This window comes from Podarcis gaigeae, assembly GCF_964106915.1.
Source record: "Podarcis gaigeae genome assembly, chromosome: 14".
NCBI lineage: Eukaryota > Metazoa > Chordata > Lepidosauria > Squamata > Lacertidae > Podarcis > Podarcis gaigeae.
The window spans coordinates 36,448,987-36,462,734 of NC_139690.1; the positions used below are offsets into that span (position 1 = coordinate 36,448,987).

Here is a 13,748-nt window from a genome sequence, read left to right on the forward strand (position 1 = left end):
GTTGGTTCCAGGGATTGGAGGGGGTGCAGGTCTGGTGACAAATAAAACTAAGGAATCCAGTTTGTTTGTATAAAGCAGAAGGAGCTGCAGAACAGAATTGACAGCCAACAACTTGGAAAAAACGACTGGACAAATTCATGGAGGATAAGACTTATCAATGGTTTCTAGCCATGGTGGCCTTGTTCTGCTTTCACTGTCGGAGGCAATATGCCTCTAAATACCAGTTTCCAGGGATCACAAGTAGGGAGAGTGCTAATGCGCTCATTGTATTTATCTATGTATCGCATTTACATACTACCTCCCCCCCCCAACTCAAGGTGGCATACATGACCTTGCCCTCCTCATTTGACAACCCTGTGAGGTAGGTTAGCCTGAGAGGCCGTGACTCTCACCCAGTGAGCTTCATGGCAGAGTTGAGATTCTAGCCCATCTCTCTAACCCACACTGGCTTTCTCAGGCCAGACTTGTGGTTTCCCAGAGACATCTCAGAGGCCACTTTGACGACAGGATGCTGAATTGAGACAAGGTCTTTAGCCTGATCCAGCAGGGCTCTTTCTACTGTTTCAACCCTTACCTTTTTGATGTTGGCCAGGATGCTGTGGCCATCCACATAGGCGTCTCCCGATGTGATGCTCTCATCCCCTGTCAGCATCTTGAAGGTGGTGGTCTTCCCTGCCCCGTTGAAGCCAAGAAGCCCGAAACACTCCCCTTTGTTGACTGCCAAGGATATTCTGTCCACAGCCAGGCATGAGTCCCTGTTGCTGTACACCTGGAAGAGCAAAACAAACAAACAAACAAACTGCTGGGTTGCAAGATGGCTCCTCCTCATTCCTCCCAAAGAAGTGATGCCATAACTTGTGTGACTGGTGCCCACTGGGACTGGAAGGGTGGAAGGCAGGGAGACCAACAGCAGGTGCAGCCAGAGCAACAGGAAGAGACACCCCTTGATTGGAATAAGCTGGGTGGGGAAGTGGTGGGAGGTGGCTGAAGGCATATTGAAGTTGGTGGGGCAGTGCCCCAATTGCCCTAGTGGACCAGTCTCTACTGGTATCTCTCCACTTGGAAATGGGACTTCCTCCAGAAGTTGGGAGGACAAGACAGCAAACAATCATCTCACATTGCCTCCAACTGGGAGTATAAATAAATGAGAATAGTGGTCATGTTGTGGTTGTTGGAGCCTGGCTAGTCTTACAGCCTTGAAAATGGTCTGATTTGGTCACATCTACACCATACCTTTAAAGCACATTTAACACACATGGTGTTGGGCTTTTTCACTGACAGGACCAGTGTTGCAGAATGCCCTCCCTGTTCAAGAGGCCCCCACTGGTATTGGGATTCTGCCGGCTCCTGAATACACACATTTCAGGAAAGCATTCCTCTGAATTTGAACTTCCTGACTTAATTGTTGTAGTTGTTTTAAACTGTTTTTATTGCTATGCTTTTTAACTGGTTTGTTTTATTGTGTATAGCAGGCTTCTTCAAACTCATCCCTCCAGATGTTTTTGGCCTACAACTCCCATGATCCCTAGCTAGCAGGACCAGTGGTCAGGGATGATGGGAACTGTAGTCTCAAAACATCTGGAGGGCTGAGGCTGAGGAAGCCTGGTGTATAGCATAGTACAATTGATTTTATACTGGTAAACTGCTTAGAAGCCATTTTGGCATGTAAGAGGTATAAAAATTAAACAACAACAACAACAATATCTTCAAAGAGAGGCTAAGCTTTAGAAACCACATAGGAGGGCCAGACGTTTACCTTGGTAAGCTCCTTGATGACTAAGGGACTATTCAGTGATGAAAGGGATGCTGTTGGTGACTCCAAAACCTTCTTCCTCTCATCTGCAACATCCCGGTCTTCTGGAAGGACGGGGACTCTGTTCAGCAGCATCACCTGTTGTAGAAAAAGCCAACAGAAAATGGACGATGAGTATACTGCAATAATGCAAGATTCTGGCACAGCTGAACAAGTAATTAGCCTGGTTCACACATAATACTAAGCCATGGTTTGTTTACTCAACTACAGCTTAACCACCCAGAATTGTTTCTCCGAAGCTTCGTTTGTTTTCCAGCTCGTTCTGCCTTGTGACTCTGTAGCTTGATGAATATCTTACACTGTATACACAGCCCACTGGGAAGCTTGGCTTACAATTCTGTCAACCCAGGAACACTTGTTCCTTCCAGGAAATTCTTACCCACTTCCGCCTCCGATGCACGTTGCAGACAAGGTTCTTCAGTCTCCAAAGGATGTTGGTCTCAATGAGGAAGAGGAGGATGAGGAACACAAGCCCCTGTACAGCCATGGCAGTCAAGTATTTGCCAATCCCAGGGCTCTCCCATGCAAAGTAATTGGTTTGGAAAGTAATATCTGGAATGGTAGGAGAGAGGAGAGAGAAAAAATACTGAAGGGCACTGTCCAATCCCAAACAAGTACTTTTAACTCAGTGGCGTAGCGTGGGTTGTCAGCACCCGGGGCAGGGCAAGTAATTTGCGCCCCCTAACCCGTGGATTTGCGCCCCCTAACCCTACCCCCCAGATGTTGCGCCTGGTGCGGCCGGCCCCCCCTGCACCCCCCATGCTACACCACTGTTTTAACTCCCCAAATCCCCTCACAGAGCTACAATTTTCACATGGCCTAGTCCTTCCCCTGCCCACTCCCCCTAATACTCTTATGAGGGTCTCTTCTCCAGTCTTCAGAGAGTAGGGGAGAAGTGGGGAGGCAGAAAAAGGTCCTCCTTTCCTTTTCCTTTACTTCCCCCCCTTCCACTCTGCAGTTTTAATCTGAAATCTTAAGTGCAGTACTGTGCCCAGACCTCAGAAACTGTTTGTGCTAATGAAATCCCCTGCTGCAAAATGCGCCTAGAACAATGGGAGTTTCAAACACTGGATAAGATGGAGACACTGCTGATAAGAGCAGCCCTGTTTGAGACCTTTCTCTTCTGCAGTGCCTGAACATCAGGACACGGGTAACACTGAATATGCACAAGGGAAGGGAAGCAGTGAGCTTGATGAAAGGCTGTTGTTTTCAGTGGCAGTCCTGGGGTGGGGTGTGTGTGTAATGACTGACATCTAATGCCCTTTTAAATGTGTTGCAGAAGGAGGGATTATTGGGTTATCTTTGTTTTATTATATTTTTTAATATTGCAATTTATGTTGTGAACCACCTTGAGATCTACGAGTATAGGGCGCTATACAAATGTTATAAATAGCAATAGTAATAATAATAATAAGAAGAAGAAGAAGAAGAAGATGATGTTTTGGCTTGCCACAGAAGCCAGGGACGGAAAGATTACCGTATTTTTCGCCCCATAGGACACACTTTTCCCCCTCCAAAAAGGAAGGGGAAATGTGTGTGCGTCCTATGGGGTGAATGCAGGCTTTTGTTGAAGCCTGGAGAGTGAGAGGGGTCGGTGCGCACCGACCCCTGTCGCTCTCCAGAATTCGCGCAGCTCTCCGCAAGGCGCAGGAGCCCTGCGCTGGGCTCCCATGTCTTGCGGAGAGTTGCCTGCATGCCGAAGGCTGGGCGCGCTGAGCTTAGCGCGCCCAGACTTCGCGCAGCTCTCCGCAAGGCGCGGGAGCCCAGCGTTGGGCTCCCGCAGCTTGCAGAGAGTTACCTGTTCTGGGGCCTGGGGTTGGGGGAAGCTTGGGCTTCCCCCACCCCAGCCCCGTGCCTGGGGGGGAAAATAATTTCCCCCCCTCTATTTCCCCCCCAAAAAACTAGGTGCGCCTTATGAGACGGTGCATCCTAGAGGGTGAAAAATATGGTAATTCTGGATACTCACTAAACACTTTGCAGACAAGGAGAGACTCGATCGAGGAGGTGCAGAACTGAATGAACTCATAGTTTTGGTAGAATTTGCTGATGCTTTGTCCCAAGCAGTAATTGGGTAGGATTAAGAAGACTTTATCCAACATCCTTGAGAGATCCACCATTCCAAGTTCTGGAAGAAAAACGTGGGAAGGTCAGGGAAGTGGCCTTTGATAGTCAGGTATATTAATGAATCTGCCCTGTTCATACATAGAGGATGGCTATGCTTGTGTCTAAAAATTCTTTTTCTCCTCCTCCTTTTTACATCAGGCTCTTTTTTCTCCTGCCCAGTTTTGGGAGCTGGGCTGCGTACTTTAAGAAACAGAGCACAGTACTTCTGAAAACAATGACAATTAAAAACTTTTAAAAAAGCAATTCAGCATTAATACACATATATTATGAATATACAAGTATACAAACATACATTTCATACAATCCTTAAAAATGTTCAAACATACCTGAATTATTTTAATAATAAAACCTTTTTTTTAAAAAAAACAAACTTTTAAAAAAGTAGTTAAACACATTCTTCCATCCAATGATCTGAGGGTTACCAGGAGCAGTATTTTGCAACCACCAAATTGGTGGGTTTGAAAACAAGCAAGGTGTTCAAATTCATCTCGAAAGTTAATGAGAGGGACACATCACTAGGGAGGGCATTCCACAACTGCGGAACCACCAGCAAAAAGGATCTGCCGTGGGTCAGTGATAACCAGGCAGCCCTGGTTGTGACATCTCCAATCTCGGTTGTGATAAAGCTTCAGGATTTGTAGGTGTTTTGCTTTTATGGGGTTGGCTTATATACTTGCATTAGCCATTAGGAAGGGACATAATTATAAATATTTTAAACAAACAAACAATGAATGTTAAAATGTATTCTGGATGGTGTTAAAGCTGGACATTTGCCAGGGCCCCACAAGATCAGAAGAAGGCCCACCATGCTAACAGCATTGCAAATTTCCACCTTGTAGAGAGTATCAAATATCAGATATAGCTTTAGGTATAGCTCCTCCAGACTAGTGCTTATGTTGCAAATGTATTCTGCAGCATGGTCCTGACACAATAAAAGTGTGTTAAGGGTGGGTTTGTTCTGCTTTTTTAGTTGCATTTATTGCCGTCCAGAGGGGCAATAGTGCAATGAAAGTGGGACACACACCCTCACCCTAAATCCCAGATCCTTTGTGGTGTGAAAAGTTATAGGAGTTCAGCAACATATTGCGTAATTTTGAACTGATTGGGAATGAAGCAGTATGACCGCCCCAAAACTTTCTCAGACACAAACAGCATTGGGGGGAAAGGCTCGCATATGACTAGCCCAATAGCATTATTAGCACAAATTGTCATAGAAAGGATGAATGGAGTGTTCCTGCCTCTTCCAGGTTAGAGTGCCATGCCCTGGAAACAGCACTGACTGGAATCACTCTTTGTGTGCCCAAGGATATTGTTGAGACTTGGAAACGCGATCCGCAACAGGAATGGGGGTCCCCGATCCCTTACCTTGGATGCTCATGATAGTGACTGCCAGGAAGGTGGCTGTCCCTGAGAAGATGTTGAAGATGGTGAGGCGTGTGTAGGCTGTGGAAGCCACAGAGAAGAAGAAGCTGAGCAGATACATGAGGGGGATAGTGGCCCAGCCGTAAAGGAGGAAGATCTGCATCACATCAACAAGGTGGTTGTCCTGGGTGAAGGCTTTCACGTCAAAGGCTTGGAATATCACCTGGAGGGAGGGATCAACCAATGAAGGGGGGGGGTAAAATGTACACGAAAATACACATTTTAGGGGGAGAAATTCATACTATTTAAACATTATTTCGGTTATGTAGTTTTTTTTGGGGGGGGGGGTTAATTGCAGAAGAATGAGCACATACAAGACTGAGATGAACTAGAAAAGGGTTTGATCCATTCATCCCTGTCAGGAATAGGGCTTTCCCATTCCTGATTCTTTTAACTAAAGATCATGCAACCAGGCAGTTTGAAGGGATCCTGAAGGTCATCCAGCCCAGCCCTGGAACTGCAGATGCCTGAAACTGAGTGTTGGATTTTCTGGATGCAAAATGTCTGTCACTGGCCTGGTTTGGGACTGATATGAGCACCATGGCTACAAGAGCAGCAGCAGGAGGAGGCGTATGAATTTACACCTCTTAGGAACAGTCAGCGTTCCTTTGCTTGAATGTTCAGCTTTCATTGGGGGGGGGGGAATGATCTCTAGGATTCTTGGAGGGGGAGGGGAATACATCCAGGCAGTATTCTATCCAACTGCTAAGTAAATGAGTTTTTGATTCAGTTTTTAGTGATTGGTCATCAGTCATTGATTTACTTAATCTAATAAACATAAACAAATCAGAGTGTTTGAATTTATGTTTTACTGGTTTGCACTGATTATAATGCTCTTCCCCACACAAATCTAGAAATTAGGAGCACAGGAAGTTGTCTTAGATTGAGTCAGACCATTGGGTCCATCAAGTTCAGTATTGCCTACACCAGGGTTTCCCAAACTTGGGTCTCCAGATGTTTTTGGACTACACTGGTCCTGCTAGCTAGGGATGATGGGAGATGTAGTCCAAAAGTAGCTGAAGAACCAAGTTTGGGAAACCCTGGCCTACGCTGAATGCCAGTGGCTGTCCAGTATTCCAGATGGGGAGTCTCCCCTAGCCCTATGTGAAGATTCTGGGGATCAAACCTGGGACCTTCTGCATGCAAAGTGGATTTCTACCACTGAGCCAGTTTGCTTATGTGCCTGATTAGGATGTCCCATCCCTGCCCCTCTGCTAGATTCTTTCAGCATACATCTCCTGGTACATTTTTGCCAAACCACCGGCAAAGAACTTCCTGGGGACTGCAGCTGAGCTGACTTACCAGCATGAGCACACAGGGCGTGAGGTAGTTGATGAGGTCCCACAGGAGGGCCGAGAGCCAGAAATTGACGACATAGACTCCGCTGACAAACTGGACGTGCTTGGCCTTGATGGCCCTCTCGCTGACGAGCAGGAGAGCGAAGGTGCTGGACAACGAGGCCATTCCATAGAGCAAGTTGATTGCAATGGCGAAACCCGTCTGGCCTCTGATGGGACATTAAAGACAGCAAGGTGAGCAGGACCAGGGATGTTTATTTAAAGGAGCAGCCCACCTACCCAAAAGGCTTAAGGCAAGCAAGAGCAAGAAAAGTTCCAATCAGGGGTTTTATAATGTAGAACAAGTATATCCTAGGAACTTCAGCGCAACAGGGTGAGCAACTGGCAGGCCCTGGACCAAGTCTAGCTCATGAAGGGGTGACACTTGCACTTTCTCCATCTTCCCAATCCAAGCGGAAAAGACAGGTGTGCAGGGAGCAGCAGGGATGAGAAAGGGATAAAGCCAGATTCCACCAACCATTGGACGCCATCAGGACTCCAACTCCCATCACCCCCAACCAGCAGGGATGATTTGGGAGTCATCCAGAGGGCACCAAGCAGGGGAAGACTGGAATAAGCCCTACTGGGGGTGGGGGCAATCCCCTTTCCCATCCTTAAAAGGACCCTCTGGAAGAACATTTCTATCCTGCTATTTCAGCATAAAGGCACCCAAAGCAGTTCACAAAACAATTTAAAAACAAAACACAATTAATACAGTAAAGGTAAAGGTAAAGGGGCCCCTGAACATTAGGTTCAGTCGTGGATGACTCTGGGGTTGTGGCGCTCATCTCGCTTTATTGGCCAAGGGAGCTGGCGTACAGCTTCCGGGTCATGTGGCCAGCATGACTAAGCTGCTTCTGGCGAACCAGAGCAGCACACGGAAACACTGTTTACCTTTCCGCTGGAGTGGTACCTATTTATCTACTTGCACTTTGACGTGCTTTTGAACTGCTAGGTTGGCAGGAGCTGAGACTGAGCAACGGGAGCTCACCCCGTCGCGGGGATTCGAACCACCAAGCTTTTGATTGGCAGGTCCTAGGCTCTGTGGCTTAACCCACAGCGCCACCCGTGTCCCAAATTAATAAAGTACAAAGTAATAATTTTAAGAAAGACAGCCATCCTTCACTATTTTTGCTAATATCAGGAAAGTCAGCTCTTCAGGTGCCAGGCCTTGCATAGCCAACAGAACTGCAAACGCCATGTGTAAGAGAGAGTGGTAGTGACAGACTCAAGAATCCTGAGGTTTGTACGGGGGAAATTTTAGGAGAAGGGGGAAAGGGAACTCCCCAAAAACACTGAGTATGCTCCGTGGGCATGGAATGGTGGCTGACTGCTGGGAGGGAAATGGAATAGAGTCGCAGGAGAGCTGCTCTCTAAGTGGCAACCCTCAGAGGGTTGTTGTAAGGCTAAAAAGAGAGGCGAGAGGACTATGCACACCACTTTCAGCTTTTTGGAGGAAAGGCAACACAGTATATAAAGGAATTAAATAAAGAGTGAATTTATCGTTGTTCAAAAGAGAGGAAGAATCAACTCACTCCATGAGCTGGTCCTTCGCGGTCTCTGTTGTGTTGCGGGGCTGTGGGTAGTTAGCCACAGAGATGGAAGCATTGGGGTCAACCAGCAGCTTCAGCAGGGCATTGTCAACCAGGAGAAGGGCTGCGGCAGACGAGTGGAATGCCTGGTTGTTGAAGAGAGCCGTCACCTTCACGAGATCCCCGGTTTCTTCGAAGGAAGCGGCCGCAATATAGCGCTCGTTGAAGGCTCCCCCTTCTTCAGCTGCTCGAGAAATCAGGTATTCCTGCAGGTCACCTGCAACAACACTTTCGTCAATGCAGCAGGCCTCCTAAGTTGGCCAATCAGATGCCATTTGAGATGGGCCATTAGGAGATGAGATGGGCCATTAGGAGATATTGCTACAGGTGTTTAGTGGAGGAAGGCTTTCTCTGCAACCCTGAGGTCTAGAAACATGCTGTTGGAACAGAAACGGGGATTTCCAGGAAACCGACATGTGCCAGAATCTGGAAACTAGGCCAAATTTTGGCATGATCTGAAGCCTCAAGTAAAGCAGAATATCTATAAATAATGTACATGAACAGCCTACTGAAGCTTGGTGTTTGCTGACAGCATCTTGTTTTTAAGACTCCAGCAGCCCCAACGTTGGTTGGGTGTTTAACTTTACATGGAAGTCTATCTTCCTCCTCTTTTTGCTCCCTTACTCCACACTCCATGTGAGACTTCTTCCCCACAACCTTCCACCCTAATCCCTTGCTCCCCAGTCTCCCTATCTGCCAAATGCACCAAGGCAGGCACACACCAGTCACTATTGTTCTCTCCCTCCCCTTCCAGCATCTACTTTGATATTGCACATTCTGTGACTGGGCCTTCTCCCTCAGGTACTTCCAATGCCCATGAGCATTTTGCCATATCCCAGCTGCTGAGCCACAGCAAGCATTTCGGCAGAAGCTCCTATTTGTTATCCTGCAAACCCAGAAGATTTGGAGCATCTCTTCTTGCTGAAAGGCCTTAAAACAGACTAAATATCTGTTCTCTGCCTTGGTTCGGCTACTCACCCACTACCTCCAGTGGCCCTTGGTGCTGAGAGTCCACAATATCCTTATACTGCTCTCCTAGTCTCTGGGCCAGGGTGGATTCTTGGGAGACAGAAAAGGGCACTGTAGTCTGTCCGTATGGATTTAAGGTCATCTTGAGCAGGGAAGAGTCTCGTGGGCCTGGAAAGGTCTTGGCCACAATCAGGGCGAAGGCAGTGAAGATCAGAGGCACCAGGAACTGCGCTGCCACCATCTTCCAGTTGCGCCAACTGTAGACAGCCCTCTTCATAAACATGGCATAGAACTGCTGGCAGCAGAGGTAGAACTATGAAGACAAAGAGCAGGCTAAGGATACTGATAAAGTGGGTCCCCTTGGAAAATTAGATAAACTTTGATATTAACAGGGCATTGTTGCTGTTATTATTTATATGCAGGCGGTGACCATTCCCTGTGAGGGGTCCATTCCTAGCCCCCACATTTGTCGGTGGAGCGTATATAAACACACCCCGCTCTGTCCTTGTTCTGCCTTCTTCTGGGTCCAAAGGACCTGCACATCAGCAATCACACATCCAATGGACACCACCTGTATTTTGTTTGTATACTGCTTCAATGTAAAAACCTTTGAGGGGTTTACATAAAATATGCATTAGCAATTATTGATAAAAATTGAAGCATTCCCCCTTTTCATTTAATATGTTTTTTTAAAAAAAAATTAGTGATGTGTTTTTAAAACTACAACGCCATTCTTGGATATGTTTAAGTACACAGTTGCGCCTAACACTTCCAAGAAATTTCACACTAGCCATCAATAAGCAATATTATTATGAGTGCTTGACAAAATCACCCACGCTGAATTTGTCTGGCTTTGTATACGTATGCAGCAGTAATGAACATTCATTTAGGTCATATACAATGGTACCTCCAGTTGCGGAGGTCCGGTCGGATCCCGAGGTTTCCGCAACCTGAGGACTGCTTCTGCGCATGCGGCGAAACCCGGTCAAATACTTCCGGGTTTGCCGCTTTCTCATCCTGAAGTTTACATAACCAGAAGGTTATGTAACCGGAGGTACTACTCTATTTGCAAAAGCAGTTTGAGCATGTGAAGAACCATGGGTGAGAATTTTAGTCAAATATAAAATCAAGCAGTTATCCTAGAAACAATGATAATCTTCCCAGGAGGCTGAAGACTCCAGTGTCCTTGGTGCTCTGGCCAATGGTAGAGGCTGGATTCAACTTTAGGAATAATTAGGAAAGGGGCTGGAAACAAAAATCCTCAGAACTAAGGCATGGCCACATTCGGGGTACTACTCATTCAAGCCATGCAGTATGGTGAGTTCCATTTTTGTCAACACCCATGATTAATCAATTGCTATGTTCACAAGGCGGGTCCCCATGGCACCGGAGCAACCAATCAGAGCTCACCCCCGTGTTCAGCTTGATGTTGGAGCAATCTTCCGTGATCAGAGCCCCGCTGTCATCCGTCATGTCAGTCATCCCACTCAGGCTGCTGGAGTCGTCCATGGCCCAGTCGTTGGATCGCCGTTCATGCTGGTACTGCAAAGCTGGCAGCTGGATGGCTTGGATGTCCATGCTGGAATCAACCAGCTTGCCAACTCTTAAAGGAAGAGAGTGAATCCATGTAAGCGAATGCCATCGGCATTAGGTGGAGTTTGTGGGTTTTTAAAAATTAAGTCACCCCAGAGGTTAGCTTCCAACAACCTCAGCGTCATACCTGTATACAAGTTTTAGCAATGAGCCTCTTCTGGAAGCTCACTTGCCACATTTCTGAGTCATGCACAATGTTCTGGACCCATTTCTGGTTGAAGCAGAAATGGGCTTTCACAGTGTAAGCAGAGTATGCATTGGGCAGGTCTGATTGGTTGCCCCTTGCTTCAATCATAGAACAACCCTCCCTCTTTTCAAAGCATGGCTGTGCATGATGCTGATCGATCAGCTGTGATGCCAATCATGAAGCCACTGTCCCTCCTTCTCTGTGCTTTCCCCCCCAAATTGCACCAAAAGGTGGCAGTGCATGTGGGTTGCTCATCTGATGCAGAGGGAGAAGGGAGCGCAGGTTGTTCAGACTGCAGAGAAACAGGGATTTGACCAGAGGTTCATGGCATTGACCCATAATTTGAGGAGAAATGTTTTTGTGAAATTATTCCCACCACTGCCAAATTTTGTTTTGCCAAATCATTTCATCATTTTGTTTACTTGAGCCCCAATGAACTCAATGGGGATTTCTTCCAAACTGCACTGTTAATAGAACTGCACTGTTAATCTCAGATCCCCTCCCCCTCAATATACATCCGAATCTTATTTCAGAAATAAATTAAATCCAATCCAGAAATAAATTAAATCCAAGTGCAAGTTTTAACTCACACTTAAAAGGTAAAGGTAAAGGTACCCCTGCCCATACGGGCCAGTCTTGACAGACTCTGGGGTTGTGCGCCCATCTCACTCAAGAGGCCAGGGGCCAGCGCTGTCCGGAGACACTTCCGGGTCACGTGGCCAGCGTGACATCGCTGCTCTGGCGAGCCAGAGCCGCACACGGAGACGCCGTTTACCTTCCCGCTGGTAAGCGGTCCCTATTTATCTACTTGCACCCGGAGGTGCTTTCGAACTGCTAGGTTGGCAGGCGCTGGGACCGAGCAGCGGGAGCGCACCCCGCCGCAGGGATTCGAACCGCCGACCTTTCGATCGGCAAGTCCTAGGCGCTGAGGCTTTAACCCACAGCGCCACCTGCGTCCCGGGAACTCACACTTACTCCTGCTGAAAGAGCACGTTTACCTTCCTTGCTAGTTTCCCCAATGCCCTACCTGAGAAAAACTTCCTCCATAGTGGTGACTGAGGCTCCATAACTGGCGATGCCCAGCTCTTCCCGGCGTAACTCCAACTCCGTGAACAGAGCCTCAAACCTGGAAAAGCAGCAGGAAACAGGAAAGAACTTCAGCATTCAAAGCGTATTCCTAACATTCCCTATATTACACAGAGGAAGTGCTTCCTACCCCTTTGGCCTGGGGAGTGGGGAATGTGCTTTCCATGCACTTTCAATGCACGTAAGAGTTTACCAGCTGCTGGGAAAGCAATGTGCAAGGCAGTTCTTGCCAGTCCAATTTCACAATTTGGCCACACCCATTCTTGGCACGTGATCCTTGAAGGGTGAAGTCTTCGCCTAGAGAAAGTGAGCTCTCACTGGCTTAGACACATGCCCCAAATTTGCAAATGCTAGAGAGAGCCCCGGAACTGCAGTTTCACAACAGACAAAGCTCCCACACCGATGACGACCTGGCAAGCCATCTTCAGTTGTTGCAGAGGGTGACACTACCTGTGCGTACTCTCTTTGGGAAGGATGAAGGACAGCTCCGCCCCAGCGTTGCTCTCCAGGGTGGCGTTGGGCACATAGTGATAGATGAGACGGGAGATTTCGCCAAGGTTGCAGCATGGCTCCTTCACCATCACCATGTGGTATCCTGCACCTGAAAGGGAACAGATGGGGGGGGGGTGCAGGAGAAGAGAAGAGATTTTTGTGTGCACATAGAAAGCTGCCTCATGCTGAGGTTGCATTTATTTTGTTCCACTTCCCTGACATTTTACCTAACTGTTAATTCCCGCATTATGTTGGAGCTTTAATGTGATGTAAAACCACTTCTGGAAATCTAATGGAATGCAGTGATTTCTTTGTTCTTTGATTCCATTAAAAAACTGTCTGTGCCCCTTAACCCCTAAAATCACTAAAGTGGTGAAATTTGGGGGAGGATATTTGCATACTATTTTTAATTCTCTGTGTTTGTTCATCAGGAAAACTACTAAAAAACAAAAATAAAAAGCGTATTGACATACAATTCTTTCCTGCCCTTTTCATGGGGGGAATCATGGGGAAACAAAAGCAGGTATATGAGGAAAGGGTTGGGGAGGAACACTATTGTCCAATTATGTTGGTTCTTATGTCACTGCACATCCACTTGGTGTGAATTTAATTTAGTGTGACATGTCAGTATATCAGTAAAAAAGCCACAGTCCCACAACAGGCACTGCAGTGTGAAAGTGACATTGAAAATATTTAATAATAATAATAATAATAATAATAATAATAATAATAATAATAATAATTTATTACTTATACCCCACCCATCTGGCTGGGTTTCCCCAGCCACTCTGGCTGGCTTCCAACAGGAGATTAAAAATACATTAAAACATCAGTCATTAAAAAAAACACACCTTCCCTAAACAAGGCAGAAGTGCTAGCGTTATAATCAGGAAAATGAACGAAATATTTCCCATGTCTGAATGCACCAGACTGTTGGTCTATCTAGCACAGCACGGTTTAATAGTACTGCCTGGCAATCCAGTGTCTGAGACCAAGGATCTTTCCCTGCTTGCAGATGCTGGGGATTAGATCATAGAAATACAAAGGTGGAAGGGACCCCAGGGGTCATCTAGTTCAACCCCCTGCAATGCAGGAATCTTTTGCTCAGCCTGAGGCTGGAACCCACAGTCCTG

General features: G+C 46.9%; 1 protein-coding gene across 2 annotated transcripts in view; it reads right to left on the minus strand.

Moving 5' to 3' along the window:
• The window catches only part of ABCA3 (ATP binding cassette subfamily A member 3), a 74,100-nt gene that overhangs the window by 12,179 nt on the left and 48,173 nt on the right, over positions 1 to 13,748 (minus strand). For both annotated transcript variants that reach the window (XM_083711063.1, XM_083711064.1), the window contains exons 16-26: positions 12,574 to 12,724; positions 12,065 to 12,163; positions 10,668 to 10,860; positions 9,267 to 9,570; positions 8,232 to 8,505; positions 6,662 to 6,866; positions 5,303 to 5,522; positions 3,780 to 3,938; positions 2,193 to 2,365; positions 1,757 to 1,891; positions 575 to 769 (exon numbers count right to left, since the gene is read on the minus strand). In XM_083711063.1, coding sequence (XP_083567189.1) covers positions 575 to 769; positions 1,757 to 1,891; positions 2,193 to 2,365; positions 3,780 to 3,938; positions 5,303 to 5,522; positions 6,662 to 6,866; positions 8,232 to 8,505; positions 9,267 to 9,570; positions 10,668 to 10,860; positions 12,065 to 12,163; positions 12,574 to 12,724 — 2,108 coding nt within the window. The remainder of the gene's footprint in view (positions 1 to 574; positions 770 to 1,756; positions 1,892 to 2,192; positions 2,366 to 3,779; positions 3,939 to 5,302; positions 5,523 to 6,661; positions 6,867 to 8,231; positions 8,506 to 9,266; positions 9,571 to 10,667; positions 10,861 to 12,064; positions 12,164 to 12,573; positions 12,725 to 13,748) is intronic.